At 43.6% G+C, this 15,775-nt stretch overlaps 1 protein-coding gene across 1 annotated transcript in view; it reads right to left on the bottom strand.

Annotated features, from left to right (window-relative positions):
- Window positions 1-535: 535 nt before the first annotated feature.
- Window positions 536-15,775, bottom strand: part of LOC138259712 (uncharacterized) — a 34,009-nt gene continuing 18,769 nt past the window's right edge. The window contains exon 4 of the mRNA XM_069207602.1: window positions 536-558. Coding sequence (XP_069063703.1) covers window positions 536-558 — 23 coding nt within the window. The remainder of the gene's footprint in view (window positions 559-15,775) is intronic.

The raw sequence follows: 15,775 nt of genomic DNA, 5'->3' as shown, positions 1-15,775 counted from the left end.
TGCGCTCCAAGGAAACTGGTGAAAGTTTGAGCCATCCTGAGGCGACACATTGAAAGCGACATTCTTGTCTGTCATCACCGCCGTGATGATCGTACTTCCGGTGTATAATGTCATAGTCACCAGACCCGGGGTAAACACAGATTCTGTGCGACCATCCTTTCTGTACTGACAGACAGACAGGCCCCGCGCTGTCCACTTAAATTCAGTGGTCACCTTGGCGGCATCTTCCCCCACACTTTCTCCCTGGCCCTCCTTCTCCTGCTGAAACCCCCCCACTAGATCTGACACCCTCTGCAGATAGTCGCTCCCCTTCACTCCAGCTCCGTCCTGCGTCTGGTAAATCAAACAGGCCTCTGTCAGCTGAAAAATAGAGTAAAACACACATTAGTTTAATTGCCCCCTCAATGAACATTTACATTAATGTACATAACATGTGGTTGTACAATGGCATCCGTTTTATGTTTTTCTGCTTTTTGAGGATTTGAGATGCATGACAGGTATTACTCTTTTTTTAACAGATTATTGAATCGATGTTTTATGGGCCTTTCTTACTGCATCCTAAGCAAAAGAAAACACAGAGTTAAAATATTATTTCTAAATTGTACTGTAAACATAATAATAATATTCAGGCTATTTGAAGGTATGACCGCCATGTCCTATCCCTGCTGATGACTCTGGCTCCGAGCATTGGCGCAGCAGAGGTGCCATTGACTAAATATGGCCCCAAAACAGCTACTTTTGGCGTCCAGTCGGTGGCTTACAAGCCCAGAGACCCGGCGCCACTGCACCTGCTGCACTTTCTATAACGTCCCCGAGGCTCGGGCTCTTCAGTCCTTTAGAGTCACTAAGGGACAGTTCAGAATAGCAGAGATCAGCCTTTACACATTTGCAAGATACATGTCTTAAGATGACACTGCCCCGAAGTGCATCATGGGAACATCACGGAGACAACAGGGGCAATATACTGCTGAAAAGTGGGGCTATCAGGCACCTCACTAGATAATCACTAATCCCAAAGTTATCCAGCTGTACAATGTTCGTTTCAAGGCAGATCTTTAGAGAAGGCGCCCCAAAGAAAGCGGCATTACGTGCACTGTAAACCTCTTCCACAACCTTGCACGCAAGAATGTGCTATGTGTACATTTATCAATATATTCCCTCTTCATTCCTTGTCCCTTAAATCCTGCTCAGCGCTGTTTTCAATATTACCAGCATTATAGTGGATGAGAATAGTTAAAAATGTTTCACTCTAAAATAGTTTTAAATAAAAAAGAAGGGATTTCAATTCTTTTAGGATCTGCTAAAAGACGTGTAAAGTGAAGGCCGGAACTGTTACTTCCAACCTGTAAAAAACAAACATGTATTAGAATAGCATTCTGTCACCGTGAAACAAAACATAATTTACTTTACAAAAAAACTCATTTCCAGCGGGTAAAATCTGCACTACAATGTGAAAAGAAGTCAGCACTTCTGCCTGGAGTTGTTGCAAATGTCAGGAGGAAATGACGTCTTAAACATCATCTCGGCTGCGCCTCTTCACCTGCTCTCAATACCACAGAATGTCAACAAACTGCCAATGCATGAACCACAGAGTACCAAAAACAATGTACTTGTGTTATATTGCCTGTTAAAATAATATTTTATTTTTTGTTATTCTATATTTTAATGGGACGAGGGTACAGATTTACCCATTTAAGATGTTAAGCTCCAATGCTGTGCAGTCAGAGTCGCTTGTTTACTATTACGGATGTATGACAATGTCATACTTTATATCTTTCATAAAGCTGTGAACTCCTCTCAGTTATCTTCATTCGCCTATCGGTTGGAGGCGATACTTAGCGCTTCGACGCCTCGTCAGGGGTAGTGAACGCTATATAAATACAATTACAATATAGAGTGAATATTAAGATCAGGTGCATGTTTTACGGGCACCATCTTCACCACTAAGCTAACTTTATAATTCTCTTGCGAGTGATGCCTCTGGGAACCTGGTAATGAGCAGACACCGGCTGTGGCTCAATGTCCACTATGCACCTGTGATGACTGAAGTAGACATGGATGATGCCTATTAATCACTGTCCCTCCCAGATGGGTCTTACCATTGGTTTGGGTCCTGAATGTCGAGCAGGGAACATTCTTGTATTATACAATTGTATCCATAAGATGGAGAACATGAATAGCAAGAGGTGATTATGTATAGATTTTATACCGCTAACTCTATACCCTGAAGATATGTGTATCTTGAAGGTACACAGATGGGGCTATACAACCTTTTTACAGTATTGTACTCAATACTTTGGCACGTTTTTAAAATCTAATGATATTCCCTTCTCGATGTTCCAGACTACAATTCTTAAAATTCTTGTGAGGAAATTAAAACGTCAGAAAGTGGACAAAAAAGTCGGCATAAATTCAAAGATTGTTTTTGGTGCTGAGCCTAGTGCCACACTGGAGCAAGCGTGGTGATTGCCTCCCTCGGAAAGTGTTCTCGGAAAGACCTGTGCTGAATCCTAAGTGAACTTCATCATAGCTGCAGGATGAAGAGACCATCAACACAAGACTTGTTCTCCTGATGCTCCAATGGCAAGGAATGCCATGGATGGACAACTGTCTCCTCCCAAATACGGGAAGAACTTTGTTACCTCCAGAAGGAGAAGATGATCCTGACAGAGACAATTTGAATTCAGGAGAAAATGGTATCTTAACAAGAAGTGTAGGTGAGGTAATGGAAGATTGTTGATTATTCAACTCTTTCTTAAACAAGCACTAGCAAGGCCAAAAGGTCTCGGTAATGCGACAGCTATTGGCTTTGTCAAGTGATTTTTTAGCCATGTTGTATAGCATCACAGCTACTGTTCAGCAAGACTGAAAGTCTGAGAATAAAGCCTTACTATGCTGCCACTGCTGGCCGCGTCATAGTGCTTTTTTGTCTAGAGGAGGGATAAGCAAATCAACATGGGGGACAGGCAAGCAACACAACAAGGGAGGGAGTGGAGGGCGGGTCAGGAGAAGGTAAAAAAGCAACATGACGTGGCCAGCGGTGTGTATGCTCTTGGAATTTTATTGCTTGGTGTGGAATTGTGACTGTCTCACTTCCTAGAGGAAAGCAACGCACTCGACGTTTCCCAGTCTGGATTCCGCAAGAACCACAGCACTGAGACCGCCCTCATCGCATGTACTGACGACATCAGAACCAGAGTCGACAAGGGCGAGACCGTCGCACTCATCCTCCTGGACCTATCCGCTGCCTTCGATACTGTCTGCCACCAAATACTCCGCAGACACCTCCACAACGCAGGTATTCGACACAAGGGCCTAGACTGGCTTGCCTCCTTCCTCACCGAAAGAACCCAGAAAGTCCTCCTCCCTCCCTTCCACTCTCCAGCCACCAAGATCATCTGCGGAGTCCCCCAAGGGTCCTCCCTGAGCCCCACCCTTTTCAACATTTACATGGCCCGATCACCAACATCCTCTGGCCACACGGAATCACCATCATATCCTACGCAGACGACACCCAGCTCGTCATCTCCCTCACCCGAAACCCTACCACCGCCTAAACCAACCTCCACGCCAGACTCCTTGACACCGCCAAATGGATGACAGCTAACCACCTCAAGCTAAACTCCAACAAAACCGAAATCATCATCTTCGGCCCCAACAAAACTATATGGGACAACTCCTGGTGGCCCACTGCCCTAGGATCCCCACCAACGCCTGCAACCCATGCATGCAACCTCGGCATCATCTTGGATTCTTCCCTCTCCATGACCCAGCAAATCAACCGCATCACCTCCTTCTGTTTCAACACCCTCTGCATGCTGCGAAAAACCTTCAAATGGATTCCCATAGAGACCATGAAGAACGTCACCCTTGCACTCATCAGCAGCAGGCTAGACTACGAAAACGCCCTCCACGCCGGCACCACAGTCAAGCTCAAGCGAAAACTCCAGAGAATCCAGAACGCAGCGGCCAGCCTCATCCTGGACCTCCCAAGCCATGAACAAATCTCCTCACACCTCAGATCCCTTCACTGGCTTCCGATCGACAAGAGGATCACCATCAAAAACCTCATCCACGCACACAAATCCCTCCACAACACTGGACCAACCTACCTCAACGAAAGAGTGAACTTCCGCACTCCCACTCGCCACCTCCTCTCTGCCGACCTCGCACTCGCCACAGTCCCCTGCATCCAACGCGCCACCACGGGAGGCAGATCTTTCTCCTACCTCGCCCCCAAAACCTGGAATTCCCTCCCCACCAACCTCCACAAGAATCAGAACCTCCTGCTCTTCAGAAAACACCTCAAGACAATGTGGCACAAGGAGGAGCTAGGTGCTCTTAAATCTGCATCTATGAGTGTAGTGTGGAAGTATGTGGTGTGGAGTTCAAATATGTGGCTTGGAATAGTGTTGAATGATGTGGAATTGAGTGCCATGGACTGGAATTGTGAGATGTGTAATTGTGTAGCAAGGAGCGCAATTGTGTCACCCGGAGCACAATGGTGGAATGAGAAGTGCAATTGTATCATATGAATTGCAATTGGATGGAGTGCATTATGTGACATGTTCTAGAATTATTCAATGTGGAATTATGTTATATAGAATGGAGTAGAATTGCGTGGCATGGGATTGTGAGGGATGTTGTAGAATTATGTGTTGAGGAGTGGAATTTTGTGGCGAGAAGTGCAACTGTGTGCAGTTGAATTATGTTGTGTTGACTAGAATTTTGTGGGGTGGGATGAAATTAGGTGGCATGGCATGAAATTCTGTAGTGTGGAGGGGACTTGTATGGCATGGTGTGGAACTGTGTCCCAGCAACTGTGTTGCACTACATAGAGTGAAATTATGTGGTGTGCAGTTGAGTGGAAATATGTGGCGTGGAGTCAAATTAAATGTCGTGGGGTGGAAATGTGTAGATTGCAATTATGTGTAGTGGAGAGGAATTATGTGGCCTGGAGTAAAACTATATGACATAGAATTGTGGTGTGTGGCATTGAATTTGGTGAATTTGAATTGTTAAGTGGAATGCAACTGTGAGGATAGGAATTATGTGGCGTGGAGTGGCATTATGTGCCAATTGGCTGTAATTAGGTGTCACGGCATTTTACTAAGTGGTGTGGTCTGGAATTATGTGGGATAGATGGAATTTTTGGTGTGGCATGAATTTGAGAGCCATTGGCAACGAATTGTGAAGCAGGCAATTGTGTTGTTTTGAGTGGAGTGGAATGATGTGTAGTGGAGTGGAGTAGAATTATTTGTAGTGTGTGGGAATGATGTGGTGCAGAGTGAAATTATGTGGAGTGTAGTGGATTTATGTTTAGTGAAGTGAAAATATGTAGTATGGTGTATCCTCGAATTGTGAGGCATGGTTTGGAATTGTGTGGAGTGAAAGTGTGCAGTAGAGTGCAACTGTGAGAAGTGAAATGCAAATGTATGGAGTAGATTTATGCGAGGCTGAGTGACATGATATATAATTTTATGGTGTGGCATGGAATTTTGTGGTGTAGAATTGTGTGATGTGTGGTGGAATTGTGCTGGATTGGCTGGAATGGAATATTATGGAGTGCCCTTGTATGCATTTGAGTATACCGTAATTATGAGGAACAGAGTGGAATTCTGTATAATGAGTAAAAATACCTGGTGCGGAATTATGTGGCATGGCATGGAATTATGTGGTGTGGCTTATGCTGAAATTATGTGACATGGTATTCTGGTGTGGAATTGCATTGCGTAGAATTGCGTGGAGTTCAGTGGGATGGAATTATGCATTGTGGAGTGTAATGATGTGAAATGGGTTTGTGTGGCATGGAATTGTGCGTCACAGAGAGGCTTTATGTGGCATGGACTGGACTGAAAATATGTGGAGTGAAATTATGTCACAATTAGTTGAATTATGTGGTGTGGAATCATCTGGAGTGGGGCTAAATTAAGTGGTGTGGAATTATGTTCTGTGGACTGGACTTTTGTGGAGGGGTGGAACTGTGGGATGTGGAATTGTGTGGTATGGAGTAGAATTGTGTTGCATGGAGTGCAATTTTGTAATGTGGAAAGTAATTGCGTTCCATATAGGTCTATAATGTAGAGAAGAGTGGAATTATGTGATGTGGTGTGGAATTATGTGGCATTAAATTGTGTCAAGGTGGCAAAGAATAACTGTGTGTCCTGCAACTGTGTGATGTGGAGTGGAATGATGTGGCACAGATTGGAACTCCGTGGAGTGGATTTATGTGTACTGGCGTGGAACTATGCAGCATTGAGAGGTGTGGGATTGTGTCACACAGAGTAGGACTATGTTCTGTGGAACTGTATGACATGGTGTGAAATTGTGCTGGGCTGGACTGTGTTATGCGGAGTCGGCTTGTTTTATACAGAATGGAGGGAATTATGTGGTGTGGCATAGAGTGGAATTACGAGGAGTGGAATTATATGGCATTGAGTGCAGTGAATTATGTGTCATGGAGTGGAATGTTGTGGGTTGTGTGGAATTATGTGGCATAGAATGGAATCATGTCTTGTCAAATGGGCTGAAATTACGTGGCGTGGCTTGGATTTCTGGCATGAATTTGTGTGGTATTAGGTGGAGTGAAATGAAGTGGGCTGGAGTGGAATTGTGTGGCATGAAGTGTAGTGAATTATGTGGCATGGAGTGGAATTATGTGGGATGAAATGGATTATGTGGCATGGAATGGAGTTATGTCTTATGGGATAGACTGAAATTATGTGGTGTTGTGTGGATTTCTGGTGTGAAATTGCATGGCATTGAGCTGTGGGACATTATGTGGAGTGGAATTAAGTGGCTTGGAGTGGAATTATGTGGCCTGGAATAGAACAGAAATATGGAGTGAATTAAGAGGCAAGGACTGGAATTATGGGGCATAGAATTGTCTAGCATGTGTCCTGTGAGGGACTGGAACTATGTGGCATGGAATTATGAAACATGGCACTCAATTGTGTGCCATGGAGTGGAACACGGCATAGAATTGTTGCATGGCATGGAATTGTGTGGCATGAAGTTGAATTGTGAGATGTGAAATTGTGTGGCGTGGAGTGCAATTGGGTACTGATGAATTGTGTGGTATGGAGTTGATTATGTGGCATGGTGTGGAATTAGTTGGCATGGTACAGAACAATGTGGTGAGCTTCTTAGTTATGAGGTGTGTAGTGGAATCATGTGTTGGAATTGAGTGGTGTGGCCTGGAATTGTGTGTCTTGGAGTAGAGAGGAATTATGTGATGTGGAGTGGAATCAAGTGGCATAGAGTGAAATGATGTGGCAGAGTGTAGAATTATGTGAAGTGGTGTAGTTATGCGCAATGGAGTGGAGTGAAATTTTGCAGCTCAGATTTCCTGCTATGGAATAGAATTATGCGGGATGGCGTGGGATTACATGTTGTGTGTTGGAGTTGTGTGGGCAGGAATTGTGTGGCATGGAGTGCAGTTGTGAGATGTGGAATTGCATGGTGTGTAGTTTATTTGTGTGACTAGGAGTGCAATTGTGTAGAATGGAATGATGTGGTGTGAAGTGGATTGAATCATGTGAGAAGATGTGGCATTATGTTGTGTAGTTTTGAGAGGAATTATGTGGGGTGGTCTTGGATGGAATTATGTGGTGTGGAGGAAAATAATGTGGTATGGAATTGTGCTGCAGGGAATTGTGCTGGGTTGAGTGGGATGCAGTTGTTTGGCATGAATCAGAGTAGAATTATGTGGAGTTGAATTGTGTGTCATGGAGTGTAGTAGAACTATGCGACATGGAGTGGAAACTGTGGCATGTAGGGTGGAAGAAATAACACGTGTAGGGAGCGTGCAGAAGGGAAAAGAAGCAACATGGATGGGCGCGCAGGAGGAAAAGGAACAAATGGATCGGGCTATGGGAGACGGTCTGAAATCACAAGCACTCATCCGGAGTGCTTGAACCCAAAAAACATAGCTCCAGAAACAGGAGCAGTGAAAAAACATAAGTACTTGGTCAGTGATCCGGGGGGATGGAGGGGTGTGGCGGAGGCAAACACGAGTTTACGGCATGGCACATGCGTGCTAAAATGAACAGTAACAATGAGAATGAGAGCAACACTGAAGCTAACCAATGGTAAGCTATCATATATTTGTGGAATAATGTTTCTAGGCGTGGGATTGTATGGCATGGAATTGTCAGACATGAAATTGCATGGCATTATATGTAATGACGTGGGATTCTGTGGTTTGGAGGGCAATTGCGTGGAGTCGAATTCGGTGACATTCCATGGAATTATGTAGTGGAAGTATGTTCCATAGAGTGTAATTATAAAGTGGGTGTGGAACTGTGTGGTGTAGTGTGGAATTCTGCGGAGTACAATTGTGTTGCGTTGAGTGGAGTGGAAGTATGTTGCATGTGGTGGAGTGGAAATATGTGGCAAGGAGAGGAATTATGTAGTGTGGAGTGGAATTATGAGCTCTAAAATTGTGTGGCGTGAAGTCAAATTGTGAGATGTGAAATTGTGTGGCGTGGAGAGGAGTTCTGTGACATAGAGTGCAAATGTGTGACGTGGAGTGCAATTGTATGACGTGGAGTGAAAGTATGTGGAAATTAATTATATAGATTGGAGTGAAGCTGTGGCGTGCGATGGAATTATTTGGCATGTGGTGTGAATGTGTACTATGTAATTGTGTTGCATTGAAAGGAGTGGAGTTGTGTTATAGAGTGGAATTATGTGGTATGTGGTGGAATTATGTGACGGAATGGAATTATGTAACAGAGATGGAATTATGTGGCGCTGAGTGGAATTATGGTTAATGGAGAGGGATTGAGTGGCATGCAGTGGACTGGATGTGAATGGTGTGCAATTATGTACCATGTAAAGGAATTATTTGGCATGGCTTGGAATTGTGCACCGTGCAATTGTGTGGCGTGGAGTGCAATTGTGCGGTGTAGAATGAAGTGGAGTGCAGTTGTGTGATTTGGAGTGCAATTGTATGGTTTAGAACTATGTGGCATGGTGTGAAATATAATTATGTGGCATGGAGTAGAAATAAATGGCATGGAATTGTGCAGCGTGGCATGGGACTGCAGCATGGGGTGCATTGGAATTATGTGGCATGGTGTGGGATTCTGTGGTAGGATGAGGACTTAAATTAAACCGAAGTATCTGCTGCGGAATTCTGTTGTGGATCTGTGTGGCACGGAATTGTGCCATATGAAATTGGGAGGTGTTTTGTTTTGTGTAATATGTGGCATGAAGTGAAAATGGGTGGCATGTAATTGTGGGACACTGAAGGGAGAGGAATGGAATTATGTGATGTGGACTGGATTGGGACTATGCGAAGTAGAACTACTAGACAGATTGAAGAAGTGTTGCTGCACCCAGTGCAGAGCCACTTTTCTTGCGCCCCTTAGTGCTCCCCTAACGCCACTATGTGTGCACCTAATCTAATATACAGCGCACCATGCCGGAAGTTAGGATCTAGCGCTAGTTCGGAGCTTTGCAGGATTAGTGTAAATTGTATTGACACTAATCCTGCAAAGCCCATTGAGACTAATTGTAAACAATGGTGTGCCTCATTTTAACACCTGCTCTGAGCAGGTATAAAAAGTGCCCAAAAAATGACGCAAAGAAATATCTTAGATTATTTTGCGCCATTTTTTCAGCGTCCCTAACTGGGGAATGCCCATTTTGTATACATAAGGCCTGGCTCAGGCTTATTGCAGCGTAAAGGGCTACAAAGTGGTGCAATGCATGCATTGCGCCACTTTGTATATTTGGCACAGCACTTATGGCCTCATTGGGCCACATTAGTATGAAAACATTACTTTATTGGGGCACAAGGAGGCGCTCGGTGCTCTTAAATCTGTATCTATGAGGGTAGTGTGGAATAATGTCATGCGTAGTTAAATTATGTGGCATAGAATAGTGTTGAATGGTGTGGAATTGAGTGCCATGGACTGAGATTGTGTAGCATTGAGTGCAATTGTGTCACCTGGAGCACAATTGTGGAATGAGAAGTGCAATTGTATGATATGCATTGCCACTGGGTGGAGTGCATTATATGACATGGTGTAGAATTATTCAATGTGGAATTATGTTGTAAAGAATGGAGTAGATTTGTGTGGCATGGGATTGTGAGGGATGGAGTAGAATTATGTGTTGATGAGTGGAAGTTTGTTGTGAGGAGTGCAATTGTGTGCATTTGAATTATGTTGTGTTCACTAGAATGTTGTGGGGTGGGGTGAAATTAAGTGGCATCCATGCAATTATGTAGTATGAAGGGGATTTATATGGCATGGTGTGGAACTGTGTGCCAGCAACTGTGTTGCACTATGTAGAGTGAAATTATGTGGTGTGCAGTTGAGTGGAAATATGTGGCGTGGAGTCAAATTACATGTTGTGGAGTGGAAATGTGTAGATTGCAATTATGTGTAGTGGAGAGGAACTATGTGGGCTGGAGTAAAATTATATGACATAGAATTGTGGTACGTGGCATTGAATTTGGTGAAGTTGAATTGTTTGTGTGGAATGCAACTGTGTGGATATGAATTATGTGGCGTGGATTGGCATTATGTGCCAATGGGTTGTTATTAGGAGTTATGGCATTTTACTAAGTGGTGTGGCTTGGAATTATGTGGGATAGATGGAATTATTGGTGTGTTATGAATTTGAGAGCCATGGGCAAGGAATTGGGAAGCAGGCAATTGTGTTGTTTTGAGTGGAGTGGAATGATGTGTAGTGGAGTGGAGTTGAATTATATGTAGCGTAATGGAATTATGTGGTACTGAGTGGAACTATGTGGTCCAGTGGAATTACGTGGTGCAGATTGAAATTGTATGGAGTGTGGGGAATTTATATTTATTGAAGTGAAATAATGTAGCATGGTGTATCCTCGAATTGTGAGGCATGGTTTGGAATTGTGTGGTGTGAAAGTGTGGAGTAGAGTGCAACTGTGAGAAGTGAAGTGCAAATGTATGGAGTAGATGTATGCCAGTCTGAATGACATGATATATAATTTTATGGTGTGGCATGGAATTTTGTGGTGTAGAATTGTGTGATGTGTGGTGGAATTGTGTTGGATTGACTGGATTGGAATTCTATGGAATGCACTTATATGCATTGGAGTATAGTGTAATTATGAGGAACAGAGTGGAATTCTGTAAAAGGATTAAAAATACCTGGTGTGGAATTATGTGGCATGGCATGGAATTATGTGGTGTGGCTTGTGCTGAAATTATGTGGCATGGAAATCTGGTGTGGAATTGCATTGCATAGAATTGTGTTGAGTTATGTGGGGTGGAATTATGCATTGTGATGTGTAATGATGTGGCACAGGTTTGTGTGGCATGGAATTGTGTGGCACAGAGTGACTTTATGTGGCATAGACTTGACTGAAAATATGTGGAGTGAAATGATGTCACAAGTAGTTGAATTATGTGGTGTGGAATCATGTGGAGTGGGGCTAAATTATGTGGTGTGAAATTATTTTCTGTGGAGTGGACTTTTGTGGAGGGGTGGAACTGTGGGATGTGAAATTGTGTGGTACGAGTAGGATTGTGTTGCATGGACTTAATTGAGTAACATGGAAAATAAATATGTTCCATATAGGTCTATCATGTGGAGACGAGTGGAATTATCTGACATGGTGTGGAATTATGTGGCATGAAATTGTGGCAAGGTGGCAAAGAATAACTGTGTGCCCTGTAACTGTGTGATGTGGAGTGGAATGATGTGGCACAGATAGAAATTCCGAGGAGTGGAGTTATGTGTACTGGAGGGGAACTTTGCAGCATTGAGAGGTGTGGAATTGTGCCACACAGAGTAGGACTATGTTCTGTGGAACTGCATGACATGGTGTGAAATTGTGTTGTGCTGAGCTATGTTATGCGGAGTCAGCTTGTTTTATACAGCATGGAGGGAATTATGTGGTGTGGCATAGAGTGGAATTACGAGGAGTGGAATTATATGGCATGGAGTGCGGTGAATTATGTACCATGGGCTGGAATGTTGTGGGTTGTGTGGAATTATGTGGCATAGAATTACATTATGTCTTGTACAGTGGTCTGAAATTATGTGGCATGGCTTGGATTTCTAGCACAAATTTGTGTGGTATTAGGTGGAGTGAAATTAAGTGGGCTGGAGTGGAATCATGTGGCTTGGAATAGAACGGAAATATGGAGTGGAATTAAGAGGCGAGGACTGTAATTATGTGGCATATAATTGTGTTGCGTGGGGTGGAATTGTGTGGCGGGGGATGGAATTGTGAGAAGTGGGAATGTGTGGTGTGGAGTGCAAAGGTGTGACCTCAACTGGAATTGTGTAATGTTGAGAGCAACTTTTTGATGTGGAGTGGCACTGTGTAAAGTGGAAGTATTTGACATGGTGTTAAATTATGTGGTGTGGCATGGAATTATGTGTCCTGTGAGGGAGTAGAGCTATGTGGCGTGGAATTATGAACATGGCACTCAATTGTGTGCCATGGAGTGGAAAACGGCATGGAATTGTAGCATGGCATGTAATTGTGTGGCATGAAGTTGAATTGTGTGATGTGAAATTGTGTGGCATGGAATGCAATTGAGTAGTGATGAATTGTGTGGTATGGAGTCGATTATGTGGCATGGTGTGGAGGTAGTTGGCATGGCACAGAACAATGTGGTGAGCAGCTAAGTTATGAGGTGTGCAGTGGAATCATGTGTTGGAATTGAGTGGTGTGGCCTGGAATTGTGTGTCTTGGAGTAGAGAGGAATTATGTGATGTGGAGTAAAATTATGTGGCGCTGAGTGAGATGATGTGGCAGAGAGTAGAATTATGTGTCTTGGAGTTGTTTTGCGCAATGGAGTGGAGTGGAATTTTGCCCCTCAGATTTACATGCCATGGAATAGAATTATGCGGCATGGCCTGTAATTAGATGTTGTGTTTTGGAGTTGTGTGGGCAGGAATTGTGTGCAATTGTGAGATGTGGAATTGCATGGTGTGTAGTGTATTTGTGTGACTAGGAGTGCAATTGTGTAGAATGGAATGATATGGCGTGAAGTGGATTGAATTATGTGAGAAGATGTGGCATTATGTTGTGTAGTTTTGAGAGGAATTATGTGGGGTGGTCTTTGATGGAATTATGTGGTGTGGAGGAAAATAACGTGGTATTGAATTGTGCTGTATGAAATTGTGCTGGGATGAGGGAGATACAGTTGTTTGACATGAATCAGAGTAGAATTATGTGGAGTTGAATTGTGTGTCATGGAGTGTAGTAGAACTATGCGACATGGAGTGAAACTGTGGCATGTGGGGTGGAAGAAATAACACGTGAAGGGGGCGTGCAGAAGGGAAAAGAAGCAACACGGATGGGCGGGTAGGAGGAAAAGGAACAAATGGATGGGGCTATGGGAGACGGTCTGAAATCACAAACACTCATCCGGAGTGCGTGAACCCAAAAAACATAGCTCCAGAAACAGGAGCAGTGAAAAAACATAAGTGCTTGGTCAGTGATCCGGGGGATGAGAGGGGGTGGCGGAGGCAAAGGCGAGATTACGGCATGGCACATGCATGCTATAATGAACAGTAACAATGAGAATGAGAGCGACACTGAAGCTAACCAATGGTAAGCTATCATATATTGGTGAAATAATGTTGCTAGGCATGGAATTGTATGGCATGGAATTGTCAGACATGAAATTGCCTGGCATTATATGGTATGACGTGGGATTCTGTGGTTTGGAGGGCAATTGTGTGGAGTCGAATTAGGTGACATTCCATGGAATTATGTAGTGGAAGTATGTTCCATAGAGTGTAATTATGAAGTGGGTGTGGAGCTGTGAGGTGTAGTGTGGAATTCTGTGGAGTACAATTGTGTTGCGTTGAGTGGAGTGGAAGTATGTTGCATGTGGTGGAGTGGAAATATGTGACAAGGAGAGGAATTATGTAGTGTGGAGTGGAATTATGAGCTCTAGAATTGTGTGGCGTGAAGTCAAATTGTGAGACATGAAATTGTGTGGCGTGGAGAGGAGTTCTGTGGCATAGAGTGCAAATGTGTGACGTGGAGTGCAATTGTATGATGTGGAGTGAAAGTATGTGGAAATGAATTATGTAGATTGGAGTTAAGCTGTGGGGTGCGATGGAATTATGTGGCATGTGGTGTGAATGTGTACTATGTAATTATGTTGCATTGAAAGGAGTGGAGTTGTGTTATAGAGTGGAATTATGTGGTGTGTAGTGGAATTATGTGACAGAATGGAATTATGTAACAGAGATGGAATTATGTGGGGCTGAGTGGATTTATGGTTAATGGAGAGGGATTGAGTGGCATTCAGTGGACTGGATGTGAATAGTGTGCAATTATGTACCATGTAAAGGAATTATTTGGCATGGCTTGGAATTGTGCACCGTGCAATTGTGTGGCATGGAGTGCAATTGTGCTGTGTAGAATGAAGTGGAGTGCAGTTGAGTGATTTGGAGTGCAATTGTATGGTTTAGAACTATGTGGCATGGTGTGAAATATAATTATGTGGCATGAAGTAGAAATAAATGGCATGGCATTGTGCAGTGTGGCATGGGACTGCAGCATGGGGTGCATTGGAATTATGTGGCATGGTGTGGGATTCTGTGGTAGGGTGAGGACTTAAATTAAATGGAAGTATCTGCTGCGGAATTCTGATGTGGATCTGTGTGGCACGGAATTGCGCCATTTGAAATTGTGTGGTGTTTCGTCTTGTGTAATTATGTGGCATGAAATGAAAATGTTTTTCATGTGATTGTGGGACCCTGAAGGGAGAGGAATGGAATTATGTGATGTGGACTGGATTGGGACTATGCGAAGTAGAAGTACTAGACAGATTGAAGAAAAGTGTTGCTGCACCCAGTGCAGAGCCACTTTACTTGCGCCCCTTAGTGCTCCCCTAACGCCACTATGTGTGCACCGAATCTAGTATTTAGCGCACCATGCCGGAAGTTAGGTTCTAGCGCTAGTTCGGAGCTTTGCAGGATTAGTGTAAATTGTATTGACACTAATCCTGCAAAGCCCATTGAGACTAATTGTAAACAATGGTGTGCCTCATTTTAACACCTGCTCTGAGCAGATATAAAAAGTGCCCAAAAAATGACGCAAAGAAATATCTTAGATTATTTTGCGCCATTTTTTCAGCGTCCCTAACTGGGGAATGCCCATTTTGTATACATAAGGCCTATGCAGGCATATTGCAGCGTAAAGGGCTACAAAGTGGTGCAATGCATGCATTGCGCCACTTTGTATATTTGGCACAGCACTTATGGCCTCGTTGGGCCACATTAGTATGAAAACATTACTTTAATGGAGCACAAGGAGGCGCTCGGTGCTCTTAAATCTGTATCTATGAGGGTAGTGTGGAATAATGTCATGCGTAGTTAAATTATGAGGCATAGAATAGTGTTGAATGGTGTGGAATTGAGTGCCATTGACTGAGATTGTGTAGCATGGAGTTCAATTGTGTCACCTGGAGCACAATTGTGGAATGAGAAGTGCAATTGTATGATGTGCATTGCCACTGGGTGGAGTGCATTATATGCAATGGTGTAGAAGTATTCAATGTGGAATTATGTTGTATAGAATGGAGTAGAATTGTGTCGCATGGGATTGTGAGGCATGGAGTAGAATTGTTTGTTGACGAGTGGAATTTTGTGGGGAGGAGTGCAATTGTGTGCATTTGAATTATGTTGTGTTGACTAGAATTTTGTGGGATGGGGTGAAATTAGGTGGCATGGCATGCAATTCTGTAGAATGAAGGGGATTTATATGGCATGGTGTGGAACTGTGTCCCAGCAACTGTGCTGCACTACGTAG

This window comes from Pleurodeles waltl, chromosome 9 (genome assembly GCF_031143425.1).
Source record: "Pleurodeles waltl isolate 20211129_DDA chromosome 9, aPleWal1.hap1.20221129, whole genome shotgun sequence".
Lineage (NCBI taxonomy): Eukaryota > Metazoa > Chordata > Amphibia > Caudata > Salamandridae > Pleurodeles > Pleurodeles waltl.
Note: the sequence above shows the minus strand (reverse complement) of the source record. Positions and strands in the feature narration are given on the sequence as shown.